Source organism: Gossypium raimondii, chromosome 5 (genome assembly GCF_025698545.1).
Source record: "Gossypium raimondii isolate GPD5lz chromosome 5, ASM2569854v1, whole genome shotgun sequence".
In the NCBI taxonomy this organism is placed as follows: domain Eukaryota; kingdom Viridiplantae; phylum Streptophyta; class Magnoliopsida; order Malvales; family Malvaceae; genus Gossypium; species Gossypium raimondii.
In genome coordinates this window covers 23,826,813-23,845,547 of record NC_068569.1, presented here as the reverse complement: position 1 = coordinate 23,845,547, position 18,735 = coordinate 23,826,813, and the positions used below count along the sequence as shown (strand labels likewise).

The 18,735-nt window shown below is 33.1% G+C and overlaps 3 protein-coding genes across 4 annotated transcripts; 2 read left to right on the top strand and 1 right to left on the bottom strand.

Annotated features, from left to right (window-relative positions):
* The first annotated feature begins 3,752 nt into the window (after positions 1-3,752).
* Positions 3,753-6,127, top strand: LOC105770155 (uncharacterized). Its single transcript, XM_012591233.2, has 6 exons — positions 3,753-4,186; positions 4,307-4,405; positions 4,520-4,561; positions 4,659-4,788; positions 5,631-5,732; positions 5,928-6,127. Exons 1-6 carry the CDS (start codon positions 3,962-3,964, stop codon positions 6,041-6,043), a joined length of 714 nt encoding a protein of 237 aa, XP_012446687.1. The 5' UTR covers positions 3,753-3,961; the 3' UTR covers positions 6,044-6,127.
* A 1,750-nt stretch (positions 6,128-7,877) lies between these two features.
* On the top strand, positions 7,878-15,282 carry LOC105770153 (pyridoxine/pyridoxamine 5'-phosphate oxidase 1, chloroplastic). 2 transcript variants are annotated; one of them, XM_012591231.2, is made up of 14 exons: positions 7,878-8,033; positions 8,122-8,307; positions 8,432-8,470; positions 8,916-9,083; positions 9,183-9,288; positions 9,737-9,903; positions 10,012-10,254; positions 10,382-10,470; positions 11,625-11,675; positions 11,758-11,848; positions 13,495-13,599; positions 13,739-13,809; positions 14,098-14,193; positions 14,862-15,282. In XM_012591231.2, exons 1-14 carry the CDS (start codon positions 7,902-7,904, stop codon positions 14,926-14,928), a joined length of 1,611 nt encoding a protein of 536 aa, XP_012446685.1. In that variant the 5' UTR covers positions 7,878-7,901; the 3' UTR covers positions 14,929-15,282. The 2 variants fall into 2 exon arrangements, with proteins under 2 accessions (XP_012446685.1, XP_052487309.1); XM_052631349.1 differs by lacking the exons at positions 13,739-13,809; positions 14,098-14,193; positions 14,862-15,282 and adding an exon at positions 12,474-12,520 and having other exon boundaries at positions 13,495-13,555.
* Positions 15,283-16,305: 1,023 nt separating this feature from the next.
* LOC105770154 (serine/threonine-protein kinase-like protein At3g51990) lies at positions 16,306-18,264 on the bottom strand. The gene is made up of 2 exons (XM_052631350.1): positions 16,478-18,264; positions 16,306-16,398 (listed from the first exon to the last, which is right to left on the bottom strand). The coding sequence occupies exon 1, from the start codon at positions 17,995-17,997 to the stop codon at positions 16,540-16,542; it is 1,458 nt and encodes a 485-aa protein (XP_052487310.1). The 5' UTR covers positions 17,998-18,264; the 3' UTR covers positions 16,306-16,398; positions 16,478-16,539.
* Between the last annotated feature and the right edge of the window lie 471 nt (positions 18,265-18,735).

The window sequence follows — 18,735 nt, the reverse complement described above, 5'->3', positions numbered from 1 at the left end:
TGATTTAGGTATGTTTTGAGCTTGATTTTTTTGATGATTTTTATGTTTTTGAGATCGTTGTTTCGTATTCTAGCTAGCCCATGCCTTAATTTTTAGATTGGTTGATGAATTTGTGAGTTGTCATTGATGATAGCTTGATGTTTTTGTTGTTTGATGATGAAAAATAAATATTTGATGTTAGATTATCATGTTTTACTAAGTGATTTTTGATAAAAATGCTTATTAAGGATTAAATTGTCAAATTTGTAAATTGAGGGGTTAAAATGTGAAATAAATGGAATAAATGAGCTGCTAGGGACCTAAGGAATATTTAGCCAAACATGGGTTAAATAAAATTTTGAGTATTTTGTGTTGTTTTGAAATAGGGACTAAATTATGAAAATGTGAAATGTTAGGGGCTAAAGTGCAAAATTCTCATTTGTGTGTTTTTGGATGAAATTGAATGAATATGTCTTTAAATAAGTTAAATTTGAATTGATTTAGATCAAAAAAGGAAGAAATCGAATTTGGATCGAGGGAAGTCGAAAGTTGTTGAATAGTCGTTTCGATCCGTTCATTTTTGAACGAGGTAAGTTCATAAGTAAGTAAATGTTCTTAAATTCAATTGTATATACAAATATATATGTTGTCGAATTGAACTGAGCATGGGATGATCTGTTTCGAGCTTGAATTGATTGAATTACGACGTCCGAAAGCCCCGTACAAACCATAGAAATAGTATAGGATACATATGTCATGACATTAGGACTTCTGAGGTATGATTTCGTGTAAGACCATGTTTGGGACATTGGCATCGATATGAGATTTCGTGTAAGACCATGTCTGGGACATTGGCATCGTACATGATTATAACATGTAAGACCATATATGGGATATGACATTGTATGTGATATATGTGTTTCCGAATATCCTTAACGATTCCGAATGGTTCAACGGGCAATGTCAAAACGAGTCCGAATGTGAATTTGAGCTAAATGACTCAGGTACGTATGAGGTTAATATGTTCATTGAAAAAAATAAGGTAAGTGAAGTTACTTAATGTGGTAATTAGATTATATGAGAAAAATGACTGTATATATGTGTATGAGATTAGCTAAATTTTGGCTTATTTCGAATTGAATTATATATGTTCTCGTGATGAATTATTTGCTTATGACTTACTAAGCTTTCAAAGCTTACTTTATGCATTTTTTTTCTGTTTTATAGTTATATAAAGCTAGCTCGAATTCGGGGATCGTCAAGGAACATCGTCACACTATTGAGTGTTGTTTAGGTACTTTAAAATTTTGTACTCTTGATATATGGCATGTATAGGCTAGTTTCGATATGGTTCATTTTGATATGTATATATGTAGCCATGCGAAAATGGCTTGATAATTATGCTAATGTTTGTGTATATTCGGTCATGGTATAAGCTCATTTTGGGAAGTATGTTTCATGGTATATATGTATGGTGTATTGGTTATATGTTTTGGTTGAGTAACGATTTAGTTGATGGATGTGTTTTTACTATAATGCATATGTTCCCATAAGCTAAGTTATGTATAAGTGATTGCTTGCATATTGGTTGTTTAAGTACGGTTTGTGATGGCAAAGTACGAATATATTTTATAATTTATTGGATGGTTATCTAAGTATGGGCATGAATGGTAAATTGCTCATGAATTAGTAAAGTGCAAGATCATATTTAATCGTTTGGTAATATTTGATGATGTCTCATGTATGGATGTTATTTAAGTCGTATGGTGTGTCTTGTTTTGACTTAATAATTCAAATGTGCATATATATGTAAAATGTACGTTTGACAATTTGCTAATGAAATAGATTTATAAAATTGAATATCATAATCTATGTGCTAGGTACCACATATGAAATGATACATACTTGGTTTTAATTTAGGTAGTTGAATACCATGAATGTGATGTTCATATGGTTCAAAATTATATTTATAAAGCACGTGTTGTATAACTTTTATGCATGTTAGTTGGTTATAAATTTGATTGAATGGAGGATATTGATATGATTGAATTTGAAGCATGGTTCGTATTTGTAATATGATTAATAATGCATGTTTGAATTAATTGGTTATGTGCTTTATATATATGTATTTGACTTATATGACTGAGAGAATGGTTGCTATTTGAATTTGATAACTATTGTAAATAAGTCATTATAATTTTGTGCATGAATTGTAATAAATGATCGTGATGAACTATGTTTTGTTTGGTAATGCCTTGTAACCCTAATCAAGTGACGGATACGGGTTAGGGGTGTTACACATTGTCAGGCAACACCAAAAAAATAAGGGTTTCCTTTAAATTCTAAACAAACACGGTAAGAATGCTAAAAAAATAATTTTTTTATTGTGATGTTACTTAACACATTAGCTGCACCGATTCAAATTCAAAAAAAAATGGAAATGTTGGGGTGCCATAATTGAGTAGTCATATCAGGGGAAGTGTTGCCTCACAAAATGGCGGCATCAAATTTGCATTTTGAACTCACTTTCCAACCCCAAAAAAAATTTATTGTTGTTTATCAGTTTCGAATCAAAACGAGAGAGAGAAAAATTGAGTTATTAAAGTTAAACAAGAGAAATCTTAATTAAGTTTGAAACAGTGGCAAAAGTCCCAAACTTGAGTCCCTATTGTTATTAGAAAATTTTAGACTCATATTTCGGGCTGGCCCGATCCAAGTTTGGACAAGTGTAAAGCATGTAATATCATACTTAAACTCGGCTCATGAACACATCTAATTATTAATACAAAGTCGAAGGATCATGAAGTTTGAGTTTTGGACAACTTTTGAGCTCCAAATCTCATTAGATATAAGATCCAAAAATTATTTCAGTCAAAATTTATTCTAATATAAGATGGATTTCTTTTTTTTAGATTATTGGGTGTGTTTGGTAAACAGAGCTTCAGCATTTTTTAACTGATTTGGACACAAATGAATGATTGGGTAGTCAAACCCTCTCATTATAGTATTTGGTGAATGGAGGTTTGTAAGAGCTTATTGAGCTAAAACCTCCAAAACAAAAAACGCTTTGATGGGTAATTTTTTTCAACAACTAATTAGGAATGAGATATATGTGGAATGATATACCTAACCATGCTTGTTAAAAAATTACTCCCTTTTGCCACATGCTCTCAAACCTAATAGGGTGCCAATATATCAGTAGCTTCCATTCTCTCATTTTCACTTTTACCTCCAAAGTCTAAAGTAAATCTCAAAAAAAAAAAAAAAAAACCTCCACTGTGAATCTACAAAAATCAACACTGCCATAATAAATTTTCAATCAAGCCCGTTCATCCTTGAATATTTATGTACTCTTAATTTATGTTCAATTTACTTGTGTAAAATGATTTATTATGCAACTTTATATTAATTAAAATATGCTACTTGATAAATTTACATACTAAGAACATGACATAATTATTACTAAGAATATAGTTTACGATACACTACTAATATTTATCAATTTCCATAAGGTTAATATTTACAAATAAGAAACTTAAGAAATATGTTTATTTAAATAAATAATTAATAAAATTAACTGATCAAACCAACTACTACAATGAGCCATAAATTATGAACTATAATCCAATTGCAAAAGAAATTATTCTAATTATAGTAGTCCAATTGCACTGAGTAATCTTTTAACTCTTACCTCAATTAACTCGATAAACCAATTTATAAAAACGAAGCTTCCGTATATATATATACCAACTTTATATTCCACAACCCCACTTTCTCTCTGACTTCCAAATTATGGTGTGAAACACAAGATTAGTGGTTTTTAGTCGTCGTCTCCACTCGGCTTGACGCGTGCATTCTTACCTCCTCGACCTTCGCCCTATAAATTCCAGCAGCCCAAATTTGAAAATCCTCGTCAAAAGAAAAGTAACTTAGGCTACACTTTAGATTTTTCTTTCTTTTTGAAAAATTTGGTAAAGGGAAAATGGGAAGTGAAGCTGGGATTGTGAGGAAACCCAGATTTCTTGGCCTCCATGGATTTAGAACAAGTGGAGCGATTCTCAAGACACAGATAGAGACCAAATGGCCTAAATCGGTATTGGAAAAGATCGATATCGTTTACCCAGATGCGCCGTTTCCAGCTCAGGGGAAATCCGATGTCGAAGGGATCTTCGATCCTCCTTATTACGAGTGGTTTCAATTCAATAAGGTAAAAAAAAAAAATAACAATCCCACGTTTTTCTTTCCTTATTTTTTGTTATTTCCGTCAGTTTTTCCAAATCACTACAAACATTGATTTACTTTTTTTTTTATCTATTTTATATTGTAGGAATTTACGACTTACACAAATTTTGACGAATGTCTTGCTTATATTGAAGATATTATAATTAAACAAGGACCTTTCGATGGCCTTCTAGGTTTTTCACAGGTTTGTTTTCCTGTTTGTTTGGCGAGAATTTGAAGGAAACTTTTTACGATTTTCAATTTATTTTCTACTCATCCAAACAACAAACTCATTTTAAACTATTGAGTAATCATACAGGGAGCAATCTTATCGGGTGGGTTGCCCGGATTGCAGGCGAAGGTGCGTATAAAATTGCGCTTCTGTTTTCGGTTTCATTTTATTATATTTAAACCCTTTTTTTAGGGCCGCAAATAAGGGAATTTGGCCATTATTTCAGGGTATGGCGCTTACAAAAGTTCCCCAAATAAAGAATTTGATAATAATTGGAGGGGCTAAATTCAAGAACGTAACAGTGGCAGAAAACGCTTATTCTTCTCCCATCCACTGCCCATCTCTTCACTTTTTAGGTATAATTTCCCTTTTTAATTTCTTTCTTATTTCCCAAAAGTTTGGAATCCACATATAATATAATCGTTTCTTTCAATTATATTAAATTGTAATTAAGTAATTCAATAAAAAACAACGGACCCTGATAAGTTTATAAAATAACATATAGTGGGACTAGCGTAGTTTTCATGTGCAGCACGTGATCTGTCTTGTTTTAAACGTTGGATTGAATCTTTGAAAGTTAGGTTTGTTTTTTGTGGTGGCTGTGTTTTTAATTTGATTAATCTTACCGAAATTCTAATCTTTTTTTTCGGTAATATAATTAATAAATTTTGGTAGACTTGACTTAGAAAGGTGTGCCCGAAAAATACGAGAGTTTGTGTAAAAATATAGGTATGAGAAGTGGGATTGAATAAAAAAAAGTCTGTTTAGAAAATAAGTAAAGCCTCGGGTAAGGTTTTTCGACTTGAGCCCAATTCGATCCAACCCGAATTTGCAATAAAAAATTTTTGCTATTTTGCTGCTGTTTTTTTTTTTCAGTTTTTGCCACTATTTTGCTACTATTTTATTATTATTTTTGCTATTATTTTTGTTGATAACTTTATTTAAGTATAAAGCCTTTTTAAAATTTATTTTCAATTTTTTAGGAAATATTTATTTTTAATATTTTTAATATATTTGGTGTATTATATTTTTTCAAAATTATATATAAAAATAAAATTTTAAAAATTAATATGGATCATTTAGGCTATTTTTTTAATGGAGCTAAGTATCAAGCTTAAAATTTTATTAAGACCCAGCCTACAAACATGTCCGGAAAAATAAGATATTTATTTTGACGTAATAAAATAAATGTATGCAGGAGAGAATGATTTCCTGAAACCATATGGATTGGAGCTGTTGGAATCGTGTGTAGATCCTGTTGTCATCCATCACCCAAAGGGCCACACTATTCCCCGATTTGGTACCTACTTTCATCCCTTTTTTTCTTCAATCTCCTCACTTGAATCAGAAAAATATGTACAAGTTACCCTCACGAAATAATAACTTTGAATTTAACTTGCTCATCTGTCTTTTACATTGCTATATATATGCAATTGGTTATTGCTTATACTGATTTGATTGATAGAATCTCATTCCCTTTCTTTTAAATTTTCAGATGAAAGTGGCTTAAAGATGATGCTGAGCTTCCTGGAGAGGATTGAAAAGGATATTTTGTCTGAACAAGAAAAGGATGTATGCTATAAAGAGGAAGAGAATGTCGTAGAAGCTTAAAGAAATGGATATACTTATTACCGGGCCAACAAATACATATGTTATCATTATAACAAGAATAATACTTTTAAATTAATTTCAGAATTTTCTTCACTTTTACTTTCACTTTCCAATGTTGGACTTAAAAGGCTTCTCCCATTAATTAATGGAAAAATAAGAAAATGATAAGTAAATAGATAACTATTATTTAATGTAGAATTTTTTCAACTTTTTAATATTATCCTTTAAATATTTTAAAATTATCAAATAGTCTAATTAAATTTAGTATTTAATTTTTAAATTTATCAAAATCATCTAAATGCCTCAAAAGGAAAAATATCAAATTAATAATATATATAATTATTATTATCTGGTATTTAATCATTTAGAGATTGATTTGTTGGATTTGATTGAAATCCAATCCTTTTCCCTTATCAAAAGTAAAAAAATTTATACTCAAATACAGTAATTCATTTTATTATTAAAAATAATTGAATATTAATAAACATTTATATTAGTAATACGTAAAATATATATTTTGCTAGTTTTCTTATATATGGTGCATGGTTAATTGTGTGTATTTATTTGATAAAATTTTGGTACAAAATTTCTAATGTTTCGATAATGTGTATAAAAACTCGAATAATATGTATATAATTAAAAAAAACAAATTGTCAATGCTGTATACTTTCTTGAAATAGCATACATAAAAGTTTATATTTATGATCAATATAAATTAAGATAAAAAATTAAAATAAGCTTTTAACTATTTAAAATATACACCAAAGAGATAAGAATATATATAATTCAAAATTTTAAACACTCGGTTTTCAATCTGTTATTCCTAAATAAATTTTATATTTCAAAATATGTTTTTACAATTGATTTATTTTAAAATATTTTAATATTTTAAACATTTTTCAACGTTATCTTAAAATTTTTATAATATATGTCTGTTTAAATATTATCTTTAAACTATTTTCTAAACAAATATATCGTAAAAAATTGTTAAAATAAATATTATTAAAACGAAACAGATATTTTCTATTAATTAACTTAATACCAAACAATTTAATTATAACATAAAGTAAAAAAAACTATCTTTAATTATTTATAAAGATAATATAGAATTATAAACATAGATGTATCTAAATTTTTAATAAAAATACCAAAGTAAAATATTTAAAAATATCATATATTTAGGGTGGGTTTGGATGAGCGATTGAGTGCGGTGCGGCGCGGCGCGTTTAGCTTACTTTTTGTCTCACGCTACAGTATCTAATCTCACCGCCACCGCTGTTTTTACACTAACCGCAGGTAAACGCACCGCCCATCCAAACTCACCCTTAATCTATTAATATTTCAAGCTTTTGTAAAAAAACAAAATATGCTATCATAGATAATATATATGTATGATTATCTTCTATTTATGAGTTGGGATGGATTATGAGTAATTTTAGATATTGTGTTAAAAAGGACAAATATGATCATAACTTATAATGATATTTAAAAAAAAGTTAATAATTAACTGAATTATCAATTGAGTCTTAGCTCGATGACATCCACATTGTTACCAGTGCAGGAAAATGTGGGTTTAAATGCGTTGAAGTGCATTATCCTTCTATCAAAAACAAATAAGAACATATATGATAACAACATGTAATGAGATTAATATTCAAAAAATAATTTAATTGATTTGAATCAACCCAAATTCAAAGAGTAATTTATCCAAACAACTTGATTTTGCATAATATATTTTTAAAAAAATCTCAAATTATAAAACTTATATTTGATTTATTATTATTATTATTATTATTATTGATCAAACTCGTAAATAAAAAGCAGATAATTTAAAAAAAAATTGGAAAAATAAACAAGAATGAGGGGAGTGTTGGGCAAAAGCAGAAAAATGATATGCTCGCTTCTCAGCCAAGCACCGGTCTCTCCCGCTAATTATTATAGGAGCTCTCCTTCCATTTACAAACCCAAACCATCGAATCGCTTCTCTTGGGTTAAACCTCGTCATTTTTTCTATCTCTCTCTCTTTACATCTCCTTCTTCCCCCAGTTTAAAACCCAAGTTTTGTTTTGATTTTACAGGGTTTTCTGGCTCCAATCCCCAGCCCTGCTATCCGAGTGTTTTGTTCGAAGCCCGGTGAGGTGGGAGGATTAATGGCTTCTTCCGTTCAAAATCAGGGTTCTATTTCCTACCTAACCCAACGAGAGGCTGCTGAGGTTGATGAAACTCTCATGGGCCCTCTTGGTTTTAGTGTTGATCAGCTCATGGTTAGTTAAGTTCCTTTTCTTTTTTTTTTTTAATTCTTAAATTTACATTGTTTTATTTTTCTATTTCTTTCTTTTGGGGTTTTGTTTTAAAGCTTCAGTGGTTTGAGTTTATGTGAATTATCAGGAATTGGCTGGTTTAAGCGTTGCCACATCGATTGCTGAGGTAATAATGACTATTACCAGTTTTCATTCCGTTTTGCTGAATTTTGCTGGTTTCTATCTACTAATTGAATTCATGCAAAATTCCCATGTTTTTAAGTTTATCTGAGTTTTCTGAGCATGTTTCCGGCACAACATTGAATTGGTTTCTCCTAGAATGTCAAATACTCAAATATATTGTTCAGTTGACAACTCCAGGTTTTGTAAGATTATACCTTATTTCAGTGCGGAACAACAAAAGGAGTTTTTCTTGTTACGAATTTCACATGTTTTTAAGTTTATCTAAGTTTGCTATAACAAGTTTCCTACATGACATATTGATTTGGCTTCTCCTAGGATGTATTAGACAAGTATTTATAGTTCAGTTGACAATTATGCTCTGAGGTTATATAAGATTATACCTTCTTTTTTTCAGTTTGCAACTGCAAAAGGATCTTTTCTTGTTACAGGTTTATAAACCAAGTGAGTATAACCGTGTTCTTGCTATTTGTGGTCCGGGAAACAATGGAGGTGATGGTCTGGTTGCTGCTCGTCATTTGTATCACTTTGGGTATAAGCCATTTGTGTGTTATCCTAAGCGAACTCAGAAACCACTTTATTCTGGTCTTGTCACTCAGGTATGATACTAGCTAGAGCTGTAAGTGTAATGTTATTGAACATTGAACAATAAACAATATGGTTTATCTGAGTTGTTATTCAATCTATTGGTACCGTAGCTGGAATCTCTGTCAATCCCTTTCCTTTCAGTTGATGAGTTACCTATGGACTTGTCAAAGGACTTTGACATTCTAGTGGATGCTATGTTCGGCTTTTCATTTCATGGTAAATACTTAATAGTTAATACCCATACTATTTTTTCTATTATATTTCTTTCAACTTCATGTTTATGTCTGTTCTTTGTGATGCAAAAAAAATATTTTGATGTCATGCTGATATGGTTATCTTATTCATCCCCATTAATATGTCTTATAGTTTAAGATCTTATTTTGTATCACTGCTACCAGAAATTTCGTGCTTTTTTTAATGCGAAATCGATATGTACATATCTCAATTTTATTTAATAAATAAGCAAAGCTATACAATCTCTGCTCTGGTTTTATCGCTAATTTTTACCGGTTCCATCAGATTATGTCATTAAATCATATAGTGCCTCTTGGTTACTTTTTGTTCACTCATTTTTGGTTTATGTATCTTTCATGATCCTAGTTCTATTTTTGATAATTTTGTGAACTACGGAATTCTGCCTCTAAATTCATTTCTAACCTTACAGGTGCACCAAGGCCACCTTTTGATGATCTGATTAAGAAGCTTATTAACTTACATTATTATGAACAAGCGCAACGAAAGTCCCCTGTTATTGTGTCTGTAGATATTCCATCTGGATGGCATGTTGAAGAGGGTGATGTTGGTGGTGATGGAATTAAACCTGACATGTTGGTATGTCTTTTTTGCTGCCTTAGATTCTTTGGAAACATTTTTTCTGTTTAACACTTATGCACCCCTTTAGATTAAATATCTAACTACTAAAATTTTCTAATTTGAAAGGTTTCTTTGACTGCTCCAAAACTGTGTGCAAAGAAATTTTCCGGGCCTCACCACTTTCTAGGTGGTAGATTTGTCCCGCCAGCTATAGCTGAAAAGTATAAGCTTCAACTTCCCCAATATCCAGGCATGTCTATGTGTGTTCGAATTGGAAAGCCTCCACAAATTGACATATCAGCCCTTAGAGAGAATTATATATCTCCAGAGTTCCTTGAGGAGCAGGTGGAGGCTGATCCTTTGGATCAGGTACGGATGCAAGACAAACATGCTGCTCCTTCATTTTACTTTATTTGAAAAACCTTTTGTTTTCATTTGTATTTTCTCACAATAATTTATGGTATTTATTTCTTTCTAAATGTAAACTGTCTTGCAGTTCCGCAAATGGTTTGATGATGCGATGGCTGCCAACTTAAAGGAACCAAATGCTATGGCATTGTCAACCACTGGAAAAGATGGAAAACCGTATGCTTCTTTGGTTTGCTCAATCTTTCTGCTTCATTCATACTTCTTTTCTCTTTTTTTGAACCTTGATTTTTTAAGCCATAAAACATGTCAATTTGGATTCATTCTGCTATCCTAAGGGTAAATATTATGAAGAAATAAGCACATGTTCATAAGATTCTCTCTCTTATCTAATGGAAGCACTCTCATTTCCACTTCAGGCATGGATTCGAAATAAGAGCATTGCGGGCAACTGCTCTCAATGGGATCCTTAAGAAAATTTGGGAACTATTTAAATTGTGGCTAAACTTTTTGAAGAACTTTGCTTTTCCTTCTACTAAATATGATAATCATGCTTGTTATTTTAGGTAATTATAAAATACTCGGTAGAAAGTTGATTGTTATTAGCCATACATGTATTTTAAATGCTAATGTGAATTCCATGCAGCATCTCTTCTGGAAGAATCACACATTTTAAACTGCCCAAATTGTGGTAAAAATGAACTAAGAAAGTAAATTTTGCACTTATAAATATATTGACTAAAGTTTTTAAAATTACAAAAATTACTTCAGTAATGAAGATTTGCCACCCTAACTGAGTGAACTGTTTAGAATGAATAGTCATGGCACTACGCGGTAAGAAAATGTTTGTCATGTTTTAATAATGAAAATTTTATGCATTTAACATTATAAAATTATGTTGAAAGCAAGTGTGGAGGAGTTTGTTTATATAAAATATGCGCTTGGTTGATCTTATACCTGATGTTTTCATAATTTTAGTAAAATTCTTTTAATATATTTTTATTTCTGATAAAACTGTGAATGAGTAGCCTTTAGGTTGTGAGTGGTTGTTGCTTCTTCCATCTACATTTTGATTGAAATTTTTTGTGCCCAAAATTAGTTCATGCAAATTTATGGTTGCTAGACTGTTAGTACTCTTCATCGACCTCTGCCATTATACATTTGGTTTAAACCAATGACTGCCTTGTCAGGTTTCATCTTGAAAGTAATTCATATACCGTCACTTCTATAAGTTCTTAATGAAATAGATATGGTGATGATGACTGTTAGCAGCTTAGTTTAGACTTTAATTGCGTTATTTCAGTACTTACATTTTAATGTTTATTGATTGACCTTTTATGCATCTTTCTTTACCATCTTACCATCTGCTGCAGCTCATCGAGAATGGTATTGCTAAAAGGGGTTGACAAGGATGGTTTCGTCTGGTTAGTGTTCCTTTGTTACTGTCGTGAAATCATGTTGTTACATATTATTCGTTATATTTCTTATGTTTTTTACTTTATGCAGGTTCACCAATTATGAAAGTCAGAAGGCACGTCAATTATCAGAAAATCCTCATGCAGCACTTCTTTTCTACTGGGATGGGCTTAATCGACAGGTAGTACATTGGATTCTGGCTTTTGCTTGTCCATTCTGAAAAATGTCAAAGTAAATCAACTATAGTTGACGTGAAAATTATAGGATGATTCTTCTCAAAAGCATGGTTCATATTAGAATATATGGCTAACATCTGCATGCTAAGACTCAAATTATTGATTTAAGATTACCGATTCTAGTCCCAATTCTTTATCATTTCCCTTTCTAAGCTTGTTTTGTTTGATGGGAAACATCCCAAATGTTTAAGGTTCCTTCTAAGGTAACGGACATTAGGATTCAGTGTGGTTCATGCCAACTGTTCAACTCCTTTATATATGTTTTGCTTTATTTTGAATACTGGAACTTTTTCTGTTATCCCAATTCTTTATCATTTCCCTTTCTAAGCTTGTTTTGTTTGATGGGAAACATCCCAAATGTTTAAGGTTCCTTCTAAGGTAACGGACGTTAGGATTCAGTGTGGTTCATGCCAACTGTTGAACTCCTTTATATATGTTTTGCTTTATTTTGAATACTGGAACTTTTTCTGTTATAAATATTGGGTGTTTTATCCCTGTTTGCTACCAGCTGCAATTTTCAAGAAGTAGAACAATTCTATGTTACTTTTGACTCTTCATTTTCTTTTGAAGTATCCAACATCCATGTCTGATGCATAGGCGGACATAGGTATGTAAAGGTATGACCATTCAAAGACCCTCCAAGTACACATCCATGTCTGATACTCACATCCCTGTTGTAGTAAAATAGGAACAATTGACAAGTGTAAAGTTGGATTGAAGGGATGGAATAACTGCTTTTCTGGCTTGAGTTAGCTTAGTGACCAACCTTGTATTCCAGCTGTTGATTCTTTAGGCTGTTGGAAGTGATTTGGAGCAGACATAATCATCAAAATAATATGGTAGATGGTGACTTTAGATAAAATGGTTCAATACTTATGAATGAGGCTTTCCTCTGTGTCTCTGTATGTATGAGTGAGAGAGTGAGAAGGAAGTCCAGTGATGGTGAGTTAGATGATGCCAGTTTTTCACTCATGCATGGATGCTTTTCAGTTAACATGTAGAACTACAAGCAGCAACCACCATGCTTCAGCATAAATATGGTAGATGGTGACTTAAGATAACGGTTCAATGCTTATGAATGAGACTTTCCTCTGTGTCTCTGTGTGTATGTATGAGTGCGAAATTGAGAGAGAGAAACAGAGAAGTCCAATGATGGCGAGTTAGATAATGCCAGTTTTCCAGTCATGCATGGATGCCTTCCCAAGGGTGCGAAAGCGAAAAGTTGTTGAACTATCTGAAATCCTGCTGATGCATGGTGGTTGCTACTTGTAGTTATGCATGTTAACCAAAAGACATAACTAACAGAGTGAACGGTGTTGAACTATCTGAAATCCTGCTGATACATGGTGGTTGCTACTTGTAGTTATGTATGCTCCAGAGGGTCCAATGAATTGAAATGTTCCAGTTTTATGTGGAAAGTTGTTTTGGATCTGTAGACTTATAACTTGATTTATTGAACTTTGAATTTCCTATATTAATTGAAAGTTTACTGCAGCGTGAAACAAAATCTGATTAAATGTTGCAAATCTATAGCATGTTGATATGTTTCCATGATGAAGATCCATGGGCTATAATGAACTGTAATTTCCAGGTAAGAGTGGAAGGATCTGTTGAGAAAGTTTCTGATGAGGAATCCGAGCAATACTTTCACAGTCGTCCTCGAGGCAGTCAACTCGGAGCAATCGTAAGCAAGCAGGTCTGTTATTTAAGATTCAGTTAGAATGTGGTGGAAACATGGAATATATGTCCATGGCATTTTTTCAAAAATTAATTTCCATTAGAAGTAAAAATGATCAGTTTGATAAAAAATTAACGTATTTATTTTCTTGCTTCAGAGTACTGTAGTTCCTGGACGCCATGTACTGCACCAGCAATACAAAGAACTAGAAGAAAAATACTCCAAGGAGTAAGTTTTCGGGTTTTTAATGTTTGATCATAATAATTTGATTTTGTGCCAATATTCTTCTATAAGCATTTGTGCTTGGCATGGATTTATTGGCTTGATTTGATAAGTGCTTCTTCTATTTACTTCTATCTTCGATAACAATTTTGTTCTATTTACTTCTATGTTCAATCATGATATAGAATCTCGATCAAAGGTGTTCATCATCTCAAATGATCAGCAATATGAAAAATCTTGAGATTCAGATGGTTAAAAATCAAGAAAAATTTCCTTACGTTTTTCTTTATGCAGGAGTTTAATTCCAAAGCCTAAATACTGGGGAGGATATAGACTTAAACCAGAACGTTTCGAGTTTTGGCAAGGACAGCCATCCCGTTTACATGACAGGTTGTTTACTTCCATTGTCTTTTGCTATAATGAATATAAAGAGGATTTTACCCAAATTCTATCCTAAGATCAAAACCTTTCTATATTGGATTGAAATAGAATCCGATTAATAATCGAACCATTGGATTTGGATCCTTGTTCAGATAAATGTTATTTCTGTTCTGAGCTGATAATTAGGTTAATTCCTGAAGTAGTTTACGGTTGACAATGCTTTCTATGTTTAATTTGCATTAAACAGTGAATCAAGCAAGTCCAAGTCACTCAAAGCTCTTCTTACCCTTCTGTGCCGTCTCTCTCACCATCTGCTCCCTGCAATCCGACCCCCGACCCAACCCAATCACAACTTATGTTGTTCCGACACTTCATTTTCCTTGTCCAACACCCCTATTCAATCCATATCCAGACATGGGTATGTTGGGAATATGATCCTCAAAAGGTCCCTCGAAATACTAGAAAAACTTATAAAAAATTGAATATACCTATGGACGCATATCCAATCCTTGCACCAGAGTTTAAGTAATGTAACGTACAACACTCGCATCTCTCAAAAAATGCCAGTAGGAAAAACAGAAGCCTATTATGATCTACCTCTCATTTCAAACTATTGTATGGTTAAAATTCAGATGAAAGTTGGTTCAGTTAATGATAATGTGTGTGCTATTTGGCAGGTTGGAATATTCCCCTCAAGAGACCGACGGAAAACGAGTTTGGAAAATTGTTCGGTTGGCCCCCTGAGTTCGTATCTTCAGCTTCTTCACTGTCAAGTTAGCCTGTGGTTTTCACAAACCTTCTAACTTGCAAGTATGTATTTTCTGTGGCATTGAGGGGCAGGGGGGTGTGCATGACATTTTACCATAAGAATTGTACATCCTTGACTCTTAAATACCGCAAAGGATCAAAGTTTAGCTCGGGTTTGAAAGATGCGAGTGAATGGCATGGTTCAGGATCTCTTACATGGAGATTGAATCATGAATGAGGGAAAAAAGATCCTGAAAACACAAGAGTAGTAAATTTACTTCAAATTTATTTGTGTTCTTACCTATTGCTTTGCTTATAATTTAAAGCCTAGCTACCGTTTTTATCTTCAAATTTTAACTTCTTGTTGGTCTGCGTCTATGTTACTTGTATTATGTTTTTCTATAAGGTTTTCATGATGATGACGTCATATCAAACATCATATTATGCGTTTCAGTTTTTTTAATGCATTTAAAGGGTCCTTTAAGGATGTTGTCGTCATATGAAAACATTGTATCATGCAATAGATACGGTGTGGCCCTATGTCTTAAGAAAAAAACAAGTCATACAGGAGAACCAAAAAGCATTTAAAAAACAGAACACTACATCCACAAAACATTAATAACAGTCTGTGAGGGAGGGGTCGTTTTTATTGATAGTAGCCACACACCATCAAACAGATTCAAGGAGACAGAAGGTCAGTCACTGCATTGTCATGTTTTTTGGAATACTTGGCAGAGTTATATCAATTAGTAGAAGTTATGATAACAAACTTATCATTTTTTTCAGAATTTTTTATAAGTGATGTGATGGTCGTTATTTTGCTATCAAAGTTTCCGGTCATTATTTTATTTTATCGTAGTTTATCCTCTTAATTTGTCCAAAAATACTTAATTGACTTAGTATTTTTAACTTTTATTCCGTCACTTAGGTTGATACTTTTATATTAACATTGATACCTTTTATTGATGTGGCATTTATAATCAATCTAATAATGACATGTGGTAATCTCTCAATGTATCATGTGGCATATATAAATTTTAATTTATTTTGGATAATCGGGGAAGAGAAATGGGGTTATTTGGAATCGATCTCAGGCTCTTAATGTTTTTTTCATTGGACTACAAGATTTTGGCTTAAATTTCAAAAATTAGAAAGAAGTTTTGTATACTTTTTGCCACAGAAAGAACGAATTGAGACAAAAATTTATGTTTTTTTATTAATTAATTTATTTTTAAAGTTTTTTAATTTTTTAAAATTTGAGAAGCTATTACATTCGATGTAAGTAAAAATTAAGGAGGTTAGTGTGTTTAGGTACTAGCTTGGTAAACAAAATATAAGTTGAGGTATAAATTGCATATTAATGATTGCAAAAACTTTATCTCGTTAACCATAATTAAGATCATATTATTCAAAGTTTGCAATTTCAGTTTCAAGCCGGGAAGCATGAAATAATAGCCATAGCAGCGCCTGCAAAACCTCCATATGAATGAACAAATGTAGTTCTTATAATATAAATAATCAAAAGGAGCAATAATCTAAAACATACCTTTTTGTAGTTTTCCTTATTTTCTATGAAATCAAACAGCAGCACGTCCATATTTCTGTTTTTCAAACGTTAATCTGAGACAAAACTAATGCCTTTTCCGATGTTTTTCTTTCGGATTTCTCATCATCAAATCCAATACCCAATTTTGACATATCGAATTCACTCAAATTCCTTCGTTTCACGATTCCAGATACGTAATTTTTGCTGTTTTGGTTCATTGGTCTCGGACTTTGCAGAAATCCCATGGATCTCGACTTCCTCAGCTTCATTAATGGCGTTTTCGTCTCTACTCCACGGTTTCCTCTTACCAACGCCATGTGATCATCGTCCAACTCGATCTCATCGGGGCCCGTGTCTACCACCACCGACGCCGCTGATGCCTCCGTGATCAATTTGGTTCTCGCCATCCCATCACTGGTAGCTTCAACGTCGTGATCGACTACACTCGTCACACTCGATACTTTTCGGCTGTTCCTCACCAATGACTTATCCACGCCTTTCACGCACCGCCATCCATTACTCCAAACAGGTCTCGCATGAAAACTCTTCCTCACCGCCGTCAAACACTCTACCACCTCGACTATCCCGGGGCGTTCCCCCGCATCGGACCTCACGCACCTAGCAGCCAACGCCGTCAAACTCCTCACCACCTCCTTATCCTTCGGAGAACCGACGCGGACGTCACAAATCGCGGCGAAATCTCCGGCCCCGATCAGCGGAACCGCCCAGTCAACGACGGACGACGGACTATGATTCATGTCAATGGCACGTCTTCCGCTAATAATCTCCAGTAACAAAATGCCGTAGCTGAATACGTCACTTTTAGTGCTGACGTCAGCCGGCTCCAAATAAGCCGGGTCGAGGTACCCTAATGTCCCCGCCGGTGGCGTACAGTTGAACCGTACATCCTCCACGTGTCCTCTTAAAGCAAGCCCGAAATCACCCAACCTGGCGTTCCAGTTTTGATCGATCAAAACATTGGAGGATTTTATATCCCTGTGGATCACCGGCGGGTTACTCGAATGTAAAGCCCGAACCGCTTTCGCAACCTGTAAAGCGAACCGAACGCGCATGTGCCAACCTGGCGATTTATAAGAAGCAGAATGTAAAAGATCGTATAGAGAACCGTTCGGCATATATTCCACGACGATGAATTGATTCTCACAAAGGGTATCGGAGCTGTAGCCAATGAGATTGACGAGACGAGGATGATAAACTCGGGAGAGAATCTCAATCTCGTTGTCCGCCGGAATGTTACAGTTCATCTTCGTTTTTTTAACAGCGGCGACTAACTTGCCATTATCGAGAACAGCTCTGTAGACAGATCCGTGACTCCCTTTACCGAGGAACTTGCCGGAAGAGAAACCACTGGTAGCGGAAACGAGATCAGCGTAAGCAAACTCCCTGATTGCGCCATTGTTTTTGGTTTTGTGGGGTTTCTTTCTGCGATGAAAACCACAGTTGTAAGGGTCGCAGACAGCAATGGCGGACTCAGCATTGCAAGAAGAGAGGTAACCCATTCAGATAGAGAAGTGGGAAACAGCGCCGTATGGTGAGAGGGAAATAGAAGGGAGATCGAAAAGGCCATTAGTTGGGAAGAAATAAGAGTGTGGGTTTAAAGTGTGTACTCATTTGCAGCTTTTTGAGAAGCAAAAGCGATCAAAGTTTGAAACTTTAGAAAAAATTAGTAGTATTTATTTGAATTGATTATTGATCTTGCCATGCAAAAAGTAAAAAAAGTAGGAGACTTTGGGAGGAATTTCTCGGGCGAAGGTTTACAGAAGTGGGATCCAAGCCGAAACACACTTACTTAAATTATTCAAAATAAGACTTTTAAAATCGATTTAAAAGTTTTTAAGAAAATATAAAATATTAGATTTAATTTTATTTTAAATTATGTTAAATAAGATCTAATGTCTTGTTTAATGGTTGATAATAAAAAGATTTTATTGATATAATACGATAATTAAAAGATGTAATTAAAATATTTTAGAGTTTGAAGACTAATTTAAAATAAAAATAATAGTTTGAGGATATTTTGTGAAATTAACACAAAACAATGCCAATTTAGAGGTTGTCATTCTAAAAGCGATTCTCTCTCCAACATTTGGCGATTGATACGACTTCTCTTTCGGCGTTTTGTGCTCGTTTTTATAAACATTTTTTGTTTTTAGTTTTGAAATTTAAAGATAGGTGCATGTTTGTTTTCTTATAGGTATGTTCTTTTTATAATTAATAAATTATTGTTACCTAAATTA

Coding starts and splice junctions, on each gene's coding strand:
- LOC105770154 (XM_052631350.1), bottom strand. CDS start 17,997: ATGGGTTACCTCTCTTCTTGCAATGCTGAGTCCGCCATTGCTGTCTGC.
- LOC105770153 (XM_012591231.2), top strand. CDS start 7,902: ATGAGGGGAGTGTTGGGCAAAAGCAGAAAAATGATATGCTCGCTTCTC. Junction 10,255..10,381: donor AGGCTGATCCTTTGGATCAG/GTACGGATGCAA, acceptor ACTGTCTTGCAG/TTCCGCAAATGGTTTGATGA. Junction 10,471..11,624: donor ACTGGAAAAGATGGAAAACC/GTATGCTTCTTT, acceptor CATCTGCTGCAG/CTCATCGAGAATGGTATTGC.
- LOC105770155 (XM_012591233.2), top strand. CDS start 3,962: ATGGGAAGTGAAGCTGGGATTGTGAGGAAACCCAGATTTCTTGGCCTC. Junction 4,789..5,630: donor CCCATCTCTTCACTTTTTAG/GTATAATTTCCC, acceptor AAATGTATGCAG/GAGAGAATGATTTCCTGAAA. Junction 5,733..5,927: donor CCACACTATTCCCCGATTTG/GTACCTACTTTC, acceptor TTAAATTTTCAG/ATGAAAGTGGCTTAAAGATG.